Here is a 16,171-nt window from a genome sequence, read left to right on the forward strand (position 1 = left end):
TGATACACCATGGACTCGTACAAAGCGCTTTGGTACCTCGTTTCCAATTCTGGAATCTGGAATGCCCTTCCGGCTTCCATTATTCCTGATACATAAAATATAGGTTACCTACAACTAGGCAAGCGAACTCCGTCTTGAGCCACGCCATCACTTAACATCAGGTGCATTCACTCGCTATTCTAAACATTTAAAAATAATCGCTTGACAGCACGTCTTTCTCGATTGGCTGAAAATTCCCTAACTGTCAATGCCAAAGATTGAACCCAAAACCTCCTAGTTAGCAGATCTCACCACTGCGCCAGGAAGATTGTAAGGATTTCATATTTTATCATTTAAGATCTACAGTTATGTTTATGCCTTTGAGAATTTTAAAGTAAATGCAAGAAACACAAATAGCTCCTAAACGGTTTAAAAGAATTAAAAAAACCAAATCACAATTTCAACTTTTTATTTTCATCGTATCAAATGACAAATGTAGAGTCCCTGATTTATTTACACACTTAACTATAACATTATATTTTAAAAGTCAACACCTTCAAGTGTTTTACCGAAACTCGTAAAACACTTTTCTCACAGTTCACTCATAGCTAGTATTTGAGCTATATTCACATAAAGTCAATTGTTATCGTTATCCTTTAATAATGATAGCCCGTTTCGTCAAACTTTGGTGGGTTTGGAGGCCCACCAAACTCTTCTCCCTTACCGATAAAACTAGTGGTTTCTTTTTGAGCCCCAGAATCCTGAATGCCTGATCCTATGTTGCTGAACTTATTATCTTCTACACCATTTGTATTTGAAACGTGATTATCATTTTTGTTGAATCCAAAGTTGGCGTTCAATCGAGTGTCAGAAGGAGCTTTACTCGAAAATGATTGTAATCCTTCACTATTTTGCGTCTTAAGTCCTTGACAACAAGCGCTATATATAAATTGCGGACGTGAATTAAAAGGCTTCGAACTTGGTAACGTATCTTGTATAGAGCCTGACTGTAGTTTGTTATCAGTTTGAGATAGTGATACATCAGGATCTTGCGTTGGCAATTTAACATTGTTGAGATTTTCATAACTCGGTGATAAATGTGAAGTAATTGGTTTTGTCAGGTCTATTTTATTTTGAGCAGGTTCTTCAGCAGATTCTTGTTTTTGCCCTAATCGATTATTAACTATTAAGAAAGTTTCGGGGAATGTTTGAGAAGGTTTTTCATAATGATAGACTTCACCTGATTGAGAATTTTGAGACTGATCTTTTTTTTGTGAAATCGTCTGGGTATTATCTGGACTGGTCGAAGAAAACTGGAAAGTAGTTGTTTCCTTACTGTCAAAGCTTTGTTCAGACGAGCTTGTTGGTGTAATAGATGGGGGAGTGGTTTGACTTGCAAATGGTAAATTGGTTACTTTTTGCTGTTGCGAAAAACGTGGAGGTGTCTTTTCTTGATAGTGCTGGTTCTGTTGACTAGCCTCTTCAGTTTTTGTCAAGGCTGAGAAACTTTCTTCTTCAGACTGCAAAACAGACTGTTGGTCCAAATGAGTACCTTGTAATTGTTGATTGTTCGGTTGTTCAGCTTTTAAACCAAATTGGTTATTCGGTTTTATACCCAATAGTTGTGATTGTTTATCATCGAATACAAGTGTGATACCGTTTGTTTCAATTAGACCATTACTTTGTTGACCTAATTGGTTTATGGCTTGAGATGGTTGTAAACCAAAATTTAACTGTGTATTATTTCCATCATTAGACGGAAAACTTGTAGTTGGTTTATTGTATTGGTAGATTTCATCTGAAGATTCTTCTGAATTAGATGTGATTGCGAGTGATGGTAAAGGCTTGAAATCGGATTGAGTTTCAGATTGCTTATTCGATTCTTGGAGTTGAGTCCCCACTGAGTTTTCATTTTTTCGCTGTCCGTCTCCAATTTGTGTTATTGATTGTTGCTCAGACGTTGAGTTATAAAACCGTGATGGTATTATTTTTTGCCCAAATGCAGAGCTCGTCTGTTCACTGAAAGGTGACGTTGTTAACTGTTGACTAGTAAATGAGCTTGATTGTGCACCGGTCTTAGATGGTGTTGTCTGTTGTCCAGATACTGAACCTGTTGGTATGTTTAATAGCGATGGTGTTATTTTTTGTCTAAATAATGCACCTGTAGGACTTAGTGTTGATGGTGTTGTTTGTTGTGCAGTTGATAAACTTGATTGTACACCGGATCTAGATGGTGTAGTTTGTTGTCCAAATGATGTAGTTACAGGCGCACCAAATCGAGAAAGTGTTGTTTGCAATCCAAATGAAACACCTGTTTGTCCATCTAATTGTGATTGTGTTGGTTTTGGCTCAAATGTTGAGCTTGCTGGAACCCCGAAATGTGATGGAAAAGGAGATGGAATTATTTCTTGTGCAGTTGATAAGCTTGATTGTGTACCCAATCTAGATGGTGTAGTCCTTTGTCCAAATGATGTACTTATCGGCACTGCAGAATGAGATGGTATTGTTTGTGATCCAAATGAAACGCTTCTCTGACCACCTGCTTGTGATTGAATGGTGGTTTGCTCGAATGTAGAGCTTGTTTGAAAACTTGATGGAATACTTAAAGATGATGGTGTTGTTTGTTGATTAAGTGATGTACTTATTACTGCACCAAATCTCGATGGCGTTGTTTGCGATCCAAATGAAAGGTTAGTTTGTCCACTTGATTTTTGACCAAATGATGGGTTTGTTAGATCACCAAAGCGAGATGATGTTGTTTGTGATCCTAATGAAAAGCTGGTATCTGCTAATTGTGATTGAGTAGTTTTTTGTCCAAATGTTGAGCTTGTTTGAACCCTGAAAGGTGATGGTGTAGTTTGTTGATTAAATGAAGTGCTTGTTATTGCACCAAATCTCGATGGCGTTGTTTGTGATCCAAATGAAAAGCTTGTCTGCTCCATTATTTTTCCTTGCGTAGGTTTTTGACCATAAGATGAACTGGTTTGAATTGGTGATGTGTTTTGATTCAGTGAATAGCTGGTTTGTGGTCGTTTTGATTGCTGACCAAATGGTGAACTTGTTTGATCACTGAATTGTGGAGATTTTGTTTCTTTGTAAAAGGATGTACTTGTTTGTGACTCGTAAGATGGAAGAGTTTGTTTCTGGCCAAAGGATGAGCTAGTTAGATCACCAAAACGCGTTGGTGTTGTTTGCTGGTTTAGTGACGTACTTGTGAGCGCATCGAAGCGAGACAGAGTAGTTGGCTGCCCAAATAAAAAGCTTGACTGAGAACCTAATTGTGGCTGAGAGATTGGTTGTTTTGCGAATGTCGAGCCAGTTTGAGGACTGAAGATGAATGGAGTTGTTGGTTGACCAAATGATGAGGTACTTGGAGTTGGATATTCTTGACCAAATTGTGTATTCTCGTTTATTTGTGGTTTTATGGGATCTTCTTCTTGTGGCGATTGCAAAGAACTCTGTTTAACCACCTCCGAATTAGACTCTCGAGTATTTTCTTTCTGCAACCCCTGATCTGGTTTTGTGTATTCATAAACTTCTCCAGAGTGCATTTGAGATGAAGATGTTGGGGTAATGAATGGGAAAGAAGATATTGTAGCTTGAGTAACGCCATTTATTTGATAAGTACTTTTCCCAATTTCACCGTCTTTCGATGTCGCTACGGTTGGAGTAATTGGGGCCAAAGTAGGTGGTTGCGGATATTTGGTAGATTCACTTAGATCTTGGTTTTGAGTAGAAAATATCGATACTTGAAATGGTTGCGTTACACTATTAAATTGACTTGATATTATACCGGTACTTTTGTTTAAATCTGGCTGAACAGATGGCATAATGAAGGGATTTGATGGTTTGTTGTAAATGTAAGATTCATCAGATACTTGAGATTGTTGAAGAAATGTATTATCAAATTGACTATCATTCGGTTTCTGATTATTCGTTAAGAAAGATTGCACGTTACCAACGTTATTAAGACCTAGTTCCGAGGTAGCACTGTTAGTTTGTCGTTCTTGGTTTTCTAAAGGAGTGGTAAGCGTAAATTCAGGTTGTTTTGTAGGTAAAGTGTGTGGCAAAACACTAGAACTGAATGTATTACTTAAATTTGGGTTTGTGTTTTGATCTCTAATATCACCAGAACTCTCTAAGTCAGTTGAGAAAGATAGCCCTTGATTTTGAGGACTATTATTTACAATTTCTTGAGTAGGTGCAACCCCAATGCTATGTTCTGGGGTTGAAAGTGATAATGCATCATTTTTTGCACCATTATTTGTACTAAAATTATTTAAATCAGAGCTGGATGGAACCAGTGGGTTATTTAAAGATCCTTGATTTGAGATAAATGGCTCAAAAGAATGGCTTGGCTTTATCTGGGTAGTTGAAGGATTTCCTAAAAATTCTTGATTTTGTAATTTTTGATCTGAAAGAAGTCTGTTAAAGTTTTTATCGTCAGTACTTTTAAATGGCTCTGTCACTTGAAAAGGTTTTGAATCCTGACTATTTCCAACTGGAGGTAAATATTGAAACTGCGATCCAAATCTATTATTAACTTCAGTGTTCTGTCCATTTTGATTCAACCGGTCAGCTTGGTTTGATGTTTTGTCAATTGAATTTTCACTTGTTGAATATTTGGTGGTGTCAGGCTGCGTTGATAAAGAGTCTTTAGAAAAATCATATGAAATAAATTGGCCTTGACTGTTTGGCTGCGCAATGCCTTGCTTGTCCTGATTCATGAATATGTCACTGCTAACACTGGTTTCGGAACCGGGGCGTTCTCCAAATTTAATCGGTGGTTTTGTTATTTCATATCCACTATCACCGGTTCCTAATTTGGGGGAATCGGGTTTCTCCAACGACAAATTCCTGGTAGACAAACTGAATTGCTCTTGGGCGCTAGGCCTAGCAAATCCTTGTTGACCTTGATTAAATAATGTGCCTGCACCTTTGTTGGAGTTAGGTAGTTCCCCAAATGTATTAGATTGTTTTGAGTTATCAAATCCAGTTACACCTGTTCCATATTTAGAGGTATCATGTTGCGTTGATGAATGATCAGAATTCGAAAAGTCGTTAGTACTGAATTGTCCTTGAACAATTGGCTTCACAGAGCCTGATTGCTGATTATTGAATGAGCTAGCTCCGGAAAAAAATTCAGGTTGGTTAAGAAATTTATTCGTTTGTTTTATATTATCAAATCCACTACCACCTGTTCCGAAGGTGGTATCGGATTGCATTGATAAACCTTTAGAATTCGAATAGTCGTATGAACTAACGTGTCCTTGAACGTTTGGCCTTACAAATTCTTGCTGACCTTGGTTATTGAATGTTTTAGCTCCAGAATTAAATCCAGGTTGATTCAGCAATGTATTTGATGGTTTTGTGTTATCAAATCCACTTACACCTGTTCCAAATTTAAAGGTATCATGTTGCGTTGATGAATGATCATTATTTGAAAAGTCGTTAGTACTGAATTGTCCTTGAGCGTTTGGGCTCACAGAGCCTGATTGCTGGTTATTGAATGAGCTAGCTCCAGCGAAAAATCCAGGTTGGTTAAAAAATTTATTCATTTGTTTTGTATTATCAAATCCACTAGCACCAGCTCCGAAGGAGTTATCGGGTTGGATTGATAAACCTTTAGAATTTGAATAGTCGTATGAACTAACGTGTCCTTGAACGTTTGGCCTCACGAAGCCTTGTTGGGCTTGATTAATGAATGTGTTTCCAACGTCGCCGTATCCAGGTCGTCCTCCAAATTTATTCGATTGTCTATCGTTATAATTGTCATTAGCGTCACTTTGAGCGTAATCGTCTCCTGCATTGTATTTCTGAGCGTCGTAAGAGCCTGTAAGTAAAAAATGAAAGTTGTAGGTCATTTGTCAAACGCCTCTGTGTGAACTATATTTTATCATTCGAACACATTCATCAACCTACACAATGGGCTTTTTAAATTTTATCTTTAACTAGAATTCTGTATAAATGGAATGCTTTCAAATGTATTAGATAAAATGTAATACATTGTGTTAGTGTAGCGATTTTTAGGTATCTATCTTCTAGTTATGAAGCGGTGATAGCCTAGTGGGTATGGCTTCGGCTTTCCTTTTGTGGAGACCGAGTTCGAGCCACGGCACGCATCACTGACATTTCGAAGTTATGTGTGTTTTAATGAAAGCTATTTAAATATCACTGTCTTTAAATGGTGAAGTAAAACATCGTGAAGGAACCTGCATGCCTGAGAGTTCCCCATAATGTTCTTAACGGTGTGTGAAACCCACCAATCCACACTTGGCCAGCGTGGTGGGCTACCCTAATCCCTTATCATTCTAAGAGGAGACCCGTGCCTTGTAATAGGCTGATAATGGGTTGGATATGATGATGATCAAACAAATAAATAACTTGTGTGTGTCTGTTTGTCTGTCAAAATATCATGAATTTTTATGAAACGCATATGTTAGTTTATAGGGTACTTAAACGGAATAAAAACAATAACTTAAAATTGTTGGTTGGCAATGATTTCAATTTGTCGATTAGAGGTTTGTTTTATAATAATAACTGATGGACCAAGAAGATGGCCCATTTGATGCTAAGTGGAAAGCCTTCGCTTTACAGGGCATGCAATTAATCTTGGTCTCACATTTTTTTTTTTTATTTATTTATCAAATAAAACAATTACATTAAAATGGTTAGTATAACAGCACCGAAAAAACCGCAGAGGTTTGCCCTCGATGCCTATCTGCAACGAACTAGGTGTTAATTACAAGAATAAAACCAGCTGTGGGAAAAACATACTGCTACATTGTAGAACGATAGGAACTAAGTAAGCCTGTAAATTTGAATTTTTAATAGTAGTGCCTTATTTTTTATTAATTTTTAATTACATGCCTGTAATTACACCAGCAACCAAGACCTTCTGACCGGAACACAGCGATGCTTTGCGGCAGAAAAAGCATGGCGGTAATACTACTCCGGACGAGCTCTGTCACAAAAAGTTCTACTACTACTTAAAAAAAATCAAATCAAATTAAATCAAAGGGATCATAGTATGATTTTTTCTCCGTTTCAAAAATACCAAGTAAATAAAATACTAGACATATGAAGCCGCTGCAAACCTCAATTTGTGCAATAATATAATCGTATTAAGTTACGAGCTTTTTGTCCGTTTGTGATCTTTAAAAACACCAGTATTACTATAAGTGAAAGATCATAAGTCGCGTCGACAAGGTTAACCTGAGGCAGCTACTTTCAATTAAATTTGTGTTTACTTCACATATTGAGGTACTCAAAGTAAAGATCAAGAACTTATTTGTTATTGGCGTGTTGACACTGAAGTACCACGTTTATTTTCCGGTTTTTGGCACCAGTTCTTAAGGCAATAGAACTAGAAGGTGTATGACGAATCACTCAGATATTCCGCGCTTGCGTATAATAAATAATAAGTTTATTGCAATTAACAGTTACACAGTAAATTAAAAATAGTACAAAATATGGTAATGTGTATCATGAAACCCAAATTCGATAATACTGCTATAGTGCAAGACTGAGTCGCATTTATTATCGCCCATCTCTGGAGCGAGAACCATACACTTAAATTAAATCTAGTGAGATGAATAAAAATAGAAACCTAAAAACCCTTTTGAATTAAATTCAATTGAAAGCATTGATAAACTCTAATCTTACATAAATACATCCATAAGATGTTTTTTTTTTTAAATATTATATTTTATTAATTGTACTTAAAAAAGTAAACATGATGTGTGCGTGCGTGTGTGTATGTGTATATGTATAAACGACACATTAGTTCATTATCTTCTGGCTTGCTTTAATATCATCATCATGATCAACCCATTCAGGGTTCAGGGACCCTCACTACAGGGTGAGGGTCTCCTCTAAGAATGAAGAGGACTATAGTCCACTAAGCTAGCCTAGTGCGGATTGGTAGACTTCACGCACTGTTGAGAACATTATGGAGTACTCTAATGCGTTTCCTAATGATGTTTTCCTTCACCGTTAAAGTGTTATTTTAAATTTCTTAAATTAAAAAACGCACATTACTTCGAAAAGTTACAGGTGCGTGTCGGGGTTCTAATTCTAAATCGCTTGGCGGCTAGTCTTTCTCGATCCAGTGGTAATTAGCCGAAACCAAAGACAGACGAAACTAGTAATAAGCAAACTGTTGCCTGTGAATTTGCTCGCATATCGGTCTCGGTAAAAATATCCCGCAAGAATCATTTAGATATTTTCCTGGGTTAAAATGCTTTTTATGTAAGTCCCCGGGTTGCAACCAACAAATCAAATTTACTTTCTATTATTATATTTTTGAGCCTTAGCAATTAAATCAGATTTAACTTTGATATAAAGAAGTGTAAGTCAACACACATCAAGACTATTTGCACGAATATTAATCCGCACTATAAAAATTACAAAACAAACTCACTTCGCAATGGTTAAACAAAAAGATTATTAAATAATAAAGTTCACTAGCCACCTATTGTCCAAAAGGTCAACGACCTGAAGCGAGTTAAATACATCGTTAAGTTTCGAATGAAAGGAATTTATCACTTTATTAACAGATCGTATCAGTTAATATTCATAGTTAGTTATTTATCTTAATAGGGGTGTGCGAAATATGTCTAAAATGTAAAATGTAAATTGTTGATATTGAAAAAGAGCAACTGCTGAGTTTCTTGTCGGCTTCTTGGTAGAATCTGCCTTCCGAACCGGTGGTAGAGTCACTATACACAGACAGACTTGACGTTTCAAGAGTACTTGAAATAAATGAATTTTGAATTGAATGCCTGATAACCTGTTTGCCTTTGAAAGTATAAGAAACTAACTGTACCCTACCTAAAAATACTAACTAAAAATATAGTTACTTAGAATTATAGTATTTCAATTTTAACTAGAATTCAGGTACGTAAATAATGTTAAATTACTTTACACTACATATTACAAGTCATTCACTGCGTATATGGTTATAATATTCCTTTTCTCATCTCATGCTCTGAAAGACGTACTTTAGGTGATGTGTAGGCGGACTTAAACTCAATTGTATGCACTTTTACATACAATTTAAAGTTATAATTGACTTTCCGGCTCTGAGTTCTAGTATTGTTGATCATAAGTAATACTCACCCTTTAAGTGAGACATTTAATTTTCTTTTATTTCTAGTTTTTAAAATGATTTCATCCATTACTTGTTAATATTCATTTATTGCTTTATGTTTTAGATACCCCCTTACCTGTATCAAATGACGTAACGAAAAAATAATCAATGTAGGCCTCGAGGCAAATTGAATCATGGTTTTCGATGCGCTTCACGAACTGTTTGAGGTTTTTAGTATTCTGACAACCCTACATTTTATCGAGTTTTTAAATTATTATTTGAACAAATTGATACAGCTTATTTGAATTAATATGCGTAGGTTCAGCTTTTGTGCTCGCGAATCATATTTTTTTTGTTGTAATTTTTTTTTAAGTTTTAAGGTGTACCGTTCTTTTCGTTTCTTATCGTTCCTAGAGCGTAAATTGACTGGTACCTAAGCTATAGGTCCAGACTTATCATACATAGAGCTAACGTTCGCAATACTGTGGTCCAAAATTTCACATTGTTAACCATTTTTTTTAACTTGTCTTGTTATGTAAACAAGATATGTAAACTTTTCATTACTTTTTAGTGTTAATTATGTTTTAAAAGAATACGAAAAACAAATTTAATTAAAATAAATAAAATAAAAAGAGAAGTTCTTTATTAATGTATGCTTTTATTATTTTTAAAACGACCATTTCACTAAAAAGTAATTGACAGACTGCTTGTCAACAACAATGCTTTTTGGCAGCAGAAACAAGCATCGCGGTAATATTTCCCTGCTTGAGCTCTGACTCAAATTGCTCTACTTCGACCCTATGCTTACTTAGTACACGCATATTAATAAAGCAAATTTGTTCATAGCCTTTTGTCAAACCTTTTACACGGGATCCCTGTGGACCAACAGCTCACAGGCATCGCTAAACGCCCTAAGAGTTCAGAATAATGATGGTTTCAGAATGCTGTTGGGCTTACCCCGTTATTGTAGTGCATCAGAAATGTTCGCGATGGCTCATACTGATGACTTTTTTGAAAACGAATAGCATCCTTGATGAAAAGAACGTGGGTAAGCAGTAAATTCTGAAAGCACTAATAAACCGATACGACTCTCCAATTTACAAGTTGTATATTAAACTCCACGTAGACGCAGAAATTTTAATTTGTAACTTTTTTTTATATTGCATATTAATATTTAATGTAAGTTTTTTTTTGATTTAGTTTAGTTTTTAATTATTCTATTTATGTTATAGTGTAGTGCGTAGTTATGGGTCATAGATAACTTATAAATAAAGCCAACTACGGAACCCCACACTTCGCGTGGCCGACACGCAATCGACGGGTTTTTTGTCGATTTAAAAATAACGTGCAAAAAAGCAAGCGGGTCACCATAGGGTCAGCCGATGTAACTGATTAGCACTGCAGATAAACATCTACAGTCTTTGTGAAAACACAAAAAAAAAACTTCATTATCTAACTTGGAGAGGAGTATAAATAGAGTTGTCTCAGCCTGCAATTGTGCATTTAAAAAAGCGGATTTAGATATTTTTCATAGTTCCGCTCTGAGTTTGAAGCGCTAAATAAAAAAAAAAAAAACTTGTGATTAGTTTTTATAATCTGTGGATATTTTTTAAATTTATTCCTTAAGTGTTATTTTCTTTATATTGTTAATTTCATAATGCATGCAGAGTTAGCCTTTAAGTAAGTAATGTATAATATATAATATTATCATTATGTTTATAATATATTTATAACGTTGGCTTCCTATTAAATAAATAAATAAATGAGTATTTTTCTAAAGATATCGTTCATAGAAAGGTTTATGTTGTTTATTAATATTTATGATGACTTTTCAATAAATAATCCTTACGAATATTATTAATGTTAAAAGTGTCGTTGTTTGTATGTCCATCCTTTACGCCCTAACTAACAGTTGAAAGGACGAATCACAAGATTTCTTGAAAGCACCCGCACAGCTTTCATCTCTCACACGATATAAAAATGATAAATAGTAGATGATGGAAAAGAGCAACTGCTGAGTTACTTGCCGGCTTCTTCGGGGTAGAATCTGTCTTCCAAACCGGTAGTAGAATCACATACAGACAGACTTGACTTTTCAAAAGTGTTTATATTAGGCCTACTTAAAACAAATGATTTTTGAATTTTGAATTTTGACGGACATAGGCTACTTTCAGGAAAACAACATTTCCCAAGGGATTTGTAAAAATTTTCCCACGTAATTAACGCGGATAAAAAATGCGGCCCACAGCTAGTAGGCGATAAATTGAAATGTTACAAACCGATTGTTTACTAAATTCTTGCCTGGCAAAACAAATCAGGATATTTTTCGGCATTTTTTAACAAAACCTTTTGTTTTTTAACATTAACCTTTAAATTAATTTAATGTATTATTCCGACTGTCAATATATTATTATGATGTAATAAAAACAGTAAGTAACTCACCATCGTCATATATTCCGTTTGCTTCATCCTTTGCATTTTGCTGTAAGGACTCCATTATTTCAGCTGGAATAGGCGGTGGGGTAGGAAGATGGGAACCGGTAGGTCGAAATCCATCTTTATCTGCGGTGTAAACTATGCTGTACACCTTCCCATCATCACCCATATACGAATAACTGCCTTGGGTCATAACCCCATTGATAGAAACACCTCTTTCCGCAGATTTAATACCATTTTCAGTTTCGTAACCATAATCAAACCTGTTCAACCCAATATTGTTATAATACTGTAATGTGGACGATCCTGGGTCTTTGAATATTTGGATCCCTGGGTTGGAAGAACTTGTGGGTTTTTGACCTGTAGGTTGGTAGAAAGCGGATAAATCTGGTTCAACATTTTGCCCTTGGGGTTGGTTCCCAAATTGCGCTTGGCTTTGGAAAGCATTTAGTTTTCCACTTTCGTTTGTGGCGTAAGCAGCTTGATTCTTAGTACCTCTGAATGCAGCTGCCCCAACCTTGGAATCCGTTGATCCATAGTTAACTCTAGGCCCTCCAAGTCCTGAAGGTTGGTTAGATGCTCTGGTTCCAGGTGCTGCTGCGTCAACGACTACACCATCGTGCTCATTCTCGTAACTTCCTGATGGAACTTGGTTTCCCCGAGGGTTTTTGTCATTGGTCCTTTGAAACGGTGCTTGTAACCCTGGTATCAGGGTATTTACGCCTTCGGAGTTAAATGTGTTGAATATCCCAGGAGTGCCACCAGCGGATAGTGATGATGCAGGGGGTAAGTATGTTCGGTCGAGTTTCCCGGCACTGCACGCCGCTAACAAAGCGGCGATGAATACCTAAAAAAATTGTGTATAATGTTAGAAAAATAGGCGTTAATTTTTTATCGATTTCAGCAGTGTCTGAGGTCTAATTTCCTCTATCTCTTTCTAAAAGAGTAATAATTCCTAAAAAAAATATTTTTTGATGACCTCACTGGTGCTGCGGTGAGCGCTCTGAATTTGAATAGGAAGTCGCGGGTTCGGATCCCGGCAAAGACAATTTGGAATTTTATAATGTCTGAAAGTTATCTGATCTGGTCTAGTGGTTAGGTACTACCGAAAAGGACGTGCCGCTACGCGATTTAGTCTTCCGGTCTCCCGCTGACATCTAAGACTGCATCATCACTTACCGGCAGGTGAGATTGCAGTCAAGGGCTAACTTGTGGTGAAATTAAGAAAACTAAAACTGGATCTAGTAATTAACCCAGTAGCCATTGATTAGCCTAATGATGTAATAATAATACAAATTCTACACTAGGTTGGAGGTTACCATACAATTGATTAATTTCTTAATGACAAGGTTGCTTGGAAGCATCCGGCTCCGCTTTCATCTCTCACAAAATAGAAAAATTTTAAAATGTAAAATGTTGATATTTGAAAAGCTTCTTGCGGGCTTCTTCTCCGTAGAATCTGCCTTCCGAACCGGTGGTAGAGTCACTACACACAGACAGACTTGACGTTTCAAAAGTGCTTATAGCGCCTACTTGAAATAAATGCATTTTGAATTTTGAAAAGCTCTACTTACTACTAATAAGACAAAGACAATATTTTTTTATTCCGATATACGTTAGCCCTTGACAGATCTCATCTGCAGGGCTAGCACAGGCGGGAGACAAAAGAGATATCTCCCGATTATATAAATAAATAAATAAATAAATATACCACGACAATACACACTTCGCCATCTAGCCCGTGTAAGTATAGCTCGTGTTATGGGTACTAAGATGACTGTTGAATAATTATATGAATAATATACATAAATACTTATAATATATAGATAAACACCCAGACACTGAAAAACATTCATGTTCATCACACAAACATTGTCCAGTTGTGGGAATCGAACCCACGGCCTTCGCTCAGAAAGCAGGGTCGCTGCCCACTGCGCCAATCGGCCGTCAAATCCCCTGACAAGGTATATAATGGTATAGGAAAAGCTCACCCCCATTTATTATTACACATATATTATATGGATATTATTTCCACTTCTGCTCTAATAAAAAGTATAAAGTTGATAAAGCTGTGGGAGAAGATAAATTCTTATCCTTTCCCCGGGGAGATAATTGTCTCCTGCCCATGCTATACGTGCTGTACCACCAGCACGGCTGGTTACAGACTGAGATAATTGTGTGCTTATATTAAACCCTAATCGGTTTCTAAACGCAAAATCGCTTGCCACGGCCGAAGCCTCCCACAGGAAGTTTCGTTTCGGATTTGTGCACAACATTACCTACACCAAGATTATGTTAATTAAAATTCTACGCATTATTCATGCGATAATATAACTTAATTTTTAGACTCTTTGAAAAGAAAACGTTTGAACTTAATCACTGGGAAATTCTCGAAATAAATTTTAATTTTTTATTTCACTTCACACATAGATTATATATCGCACTTGCTCTCTGTAATATCACGTATTATTTCAAAGGCATTACCAAATTCATAATTAAATTCCAGAAGGATGTTTCTGCAAAGAGAGAATACCACGCACTGATGCTATAGAGACTCCATTTTGCTATTTATACCGGCTCAAAACTCATCTTAAAAAAACGTGTCCAGGATCATAAACCACGATAACTTTGCGACTAAATAAACCCATCACCATGCAAAGCAGTCTCTATGCAGCTATAAATAAGAGCGCAAACTTTTAGTTTTTTGTAAAATGAATGGCATCAATAAGTTTGTAATAACGCATCCACTTCAAGATCAAGTAGACGCAAAACATCGATTTATTAACAACTTTTAATTGATACAATATCGATTTTTTTAGTATTAAATGACGATAATTCGTGATCGCGATTGAAGCTGGGATGAGGTATCGTGATATATTATTGTGGCTGTTTCAAAAATGATTAAGTTAGCAAGAGCAATTATTGTGTACACTTTGTTTTAATAATTAGTTTATTGATATTGGAAAACAGCATCTGCTGAGTTTTTGCCGTATCTTCTCGGTAAATTCTGCCTTCCGAAGCGGTGCATAATTAATCCTTCGGTAAGAAATTGATTTAGGATTTTAATGATTCAATGGTTTTGCAATAAAATCTCTCTCTGGTCGTTCCTTCATCACTGAAGATCGTGGTCTTGGTGAGATCTCAACTTCGCGTTGGTAAACTGTCTCCATCGGCTTCTGTTGGAGGCCATTTTGGCGATTTGATAGAAGCGGTCCGAATTTGATTTTTTCAACTGGTCTGCCCATCTTGTTGGGGACCGGCCTCTAGGACTTTTGCCTTCGGTGTTGCCCGTAACTGTAATTTTTTCCAGGCTATCATTCCCCTGCCGCATTATTTGCCCGAAATAAGAAAGCAAACGTTGGTAACATATAGAGGAAAGTCGAACACTAACTCCTAGCTGCGCCAGGATAGACACATTTGAGGGCTTTGTTTGTGCAGGGTCAAAAAATCTAGTGATTTTTCTTTAAAACTCCACGAACTGTCCAATAATTATACTTACTGTCCAAAACAACATTTACACGCATTATGACTGAAATTTGAGCTTTTGCCATAAAAGCGTTTTAGAATAAAATACCACTAGAAGCGGAAACTTTGAATCTTAGAGTGTTTTTTTTATTCCACTACAACTTAGCCATTGTCTGCAATCTCACCTGTAATTGATGATGCTGTCTAAGATGGTACGGGGCTAACCTGTTAGGGAGTATGGTAGTCATACCCCTTATCAGTTTCAACGCGACATCACACCGGAACACTAAATCGCTTAGCGGCACGCCTTTTCGGTAGGGTGGTAACTAGCCACGGCGAAAGCTCACCAGACCAGATCCGAGAAAATTCAGAAATTAAATATTCCCAAATTGCCCCTGCCGGAAATCGAACCCGGAACCTTCTACTTAAATTCACAGCGCTTATCGTTGCGCCATCGGTCGCCTAAAAATATCGGACGGCTGATAATATTTTAAAGTATAACGCGTAAATGTGTTAAAACACATTTATTACATGAAGGTATGAGTAGGTACTACACAATTGATGAATTTCTTAATGACAAGGTTACTTGGAAGCACATCGCTCCACTTTCGTCTCACGCAAGACAGAATAAAAACTATAAAAGGTTGATCTTAGAAAATAGCAGCTGCTGAGTTTCTTGCCGGCTGCGTCTTCGTAGAATCTGCCCTCCAGACTTGTATAGATTCGAACCTCCGTACTGGCGTATCTAGCGTAACGGTGAGCGCTGTGAATTTAAGTCAGAGTTCCCGGTTTAGATTCCCGGAAGGGGAATTTTATAATAATAATAATAAATATACTACGACAATACACACATAGCCATCTAGCCCCAAAGTAAGCGTAGCTTGTGTTATGAGTACTAATATGGCTGATGAATATTTATATGAATAGGATACATAAATACTTAAAATATACATATAAACACCCAGATACTGAAAGACATTCATGTTCATCACACAAACATCTTCCAGTTGTGGGAATCGAACCCACGGCCTTGGACTCAGAAAGCAGGGTCGCTGCCCACTGCGCCAATCGGCCGTCAAATTTGGGAATTAATAATTTCTGAATTTTCTCTGGTCTGGTCTGGTAGGAGGCTTTGACCGTGGCTTGTTTCCATTCAACCGAAAAGATGTGCCGCTAAGCGATTTATATATTACTAGCTGT

General features: G+C 36.7%; 1 protein-coding gene across 1 annotated transcript; it reads right to left on the reverse strand.

Moving 5' to 3' along the window:
• Nucleotides 1–573: 573 nt before the first annotated feature.
• Nucleotides 574–14,029, reverse strand: LOC120633385 (nuclear pore complex protein DDB_G0274915-like). The gene is made up of 3 exons (XM_039903588.1): nucleotides 13,991–14,029; nucleotides 11,513–12,353; nucleotides 574–5,812 (listed from the first exon to the last, which is right to left on the reverse strand). Exons 1-3 carry the CDS (start codon nucleotides 13,997–13,999, stop codon nucleotides 636–638), a joined length of 6,027 nt encoding a protein of 2,008 aa, XP_039759522.1. The 5' UTR covers nucleotides 14,000–14,029; the 3' UTR covers nucleotides 574–635.
• Between the last annotated feature and the right edge of the window lie 2,142 nt (nucleotides 14,030–16,171).

This window comes from Pararge aegeria, chromosome 21 (assembly GCF_905163445.1).
Source record: "Pararge aegeria chromosome 21, ilParAegt1.1, whole genome shotgun sequence".
Classification (NCBI taxonomy): domain Eukaryota; kingdom Metazoa; phylum Arthropoda; class Insecta; order Lepidoptera; family Nymphalidae; genus Pararge; species Pararge aegeria.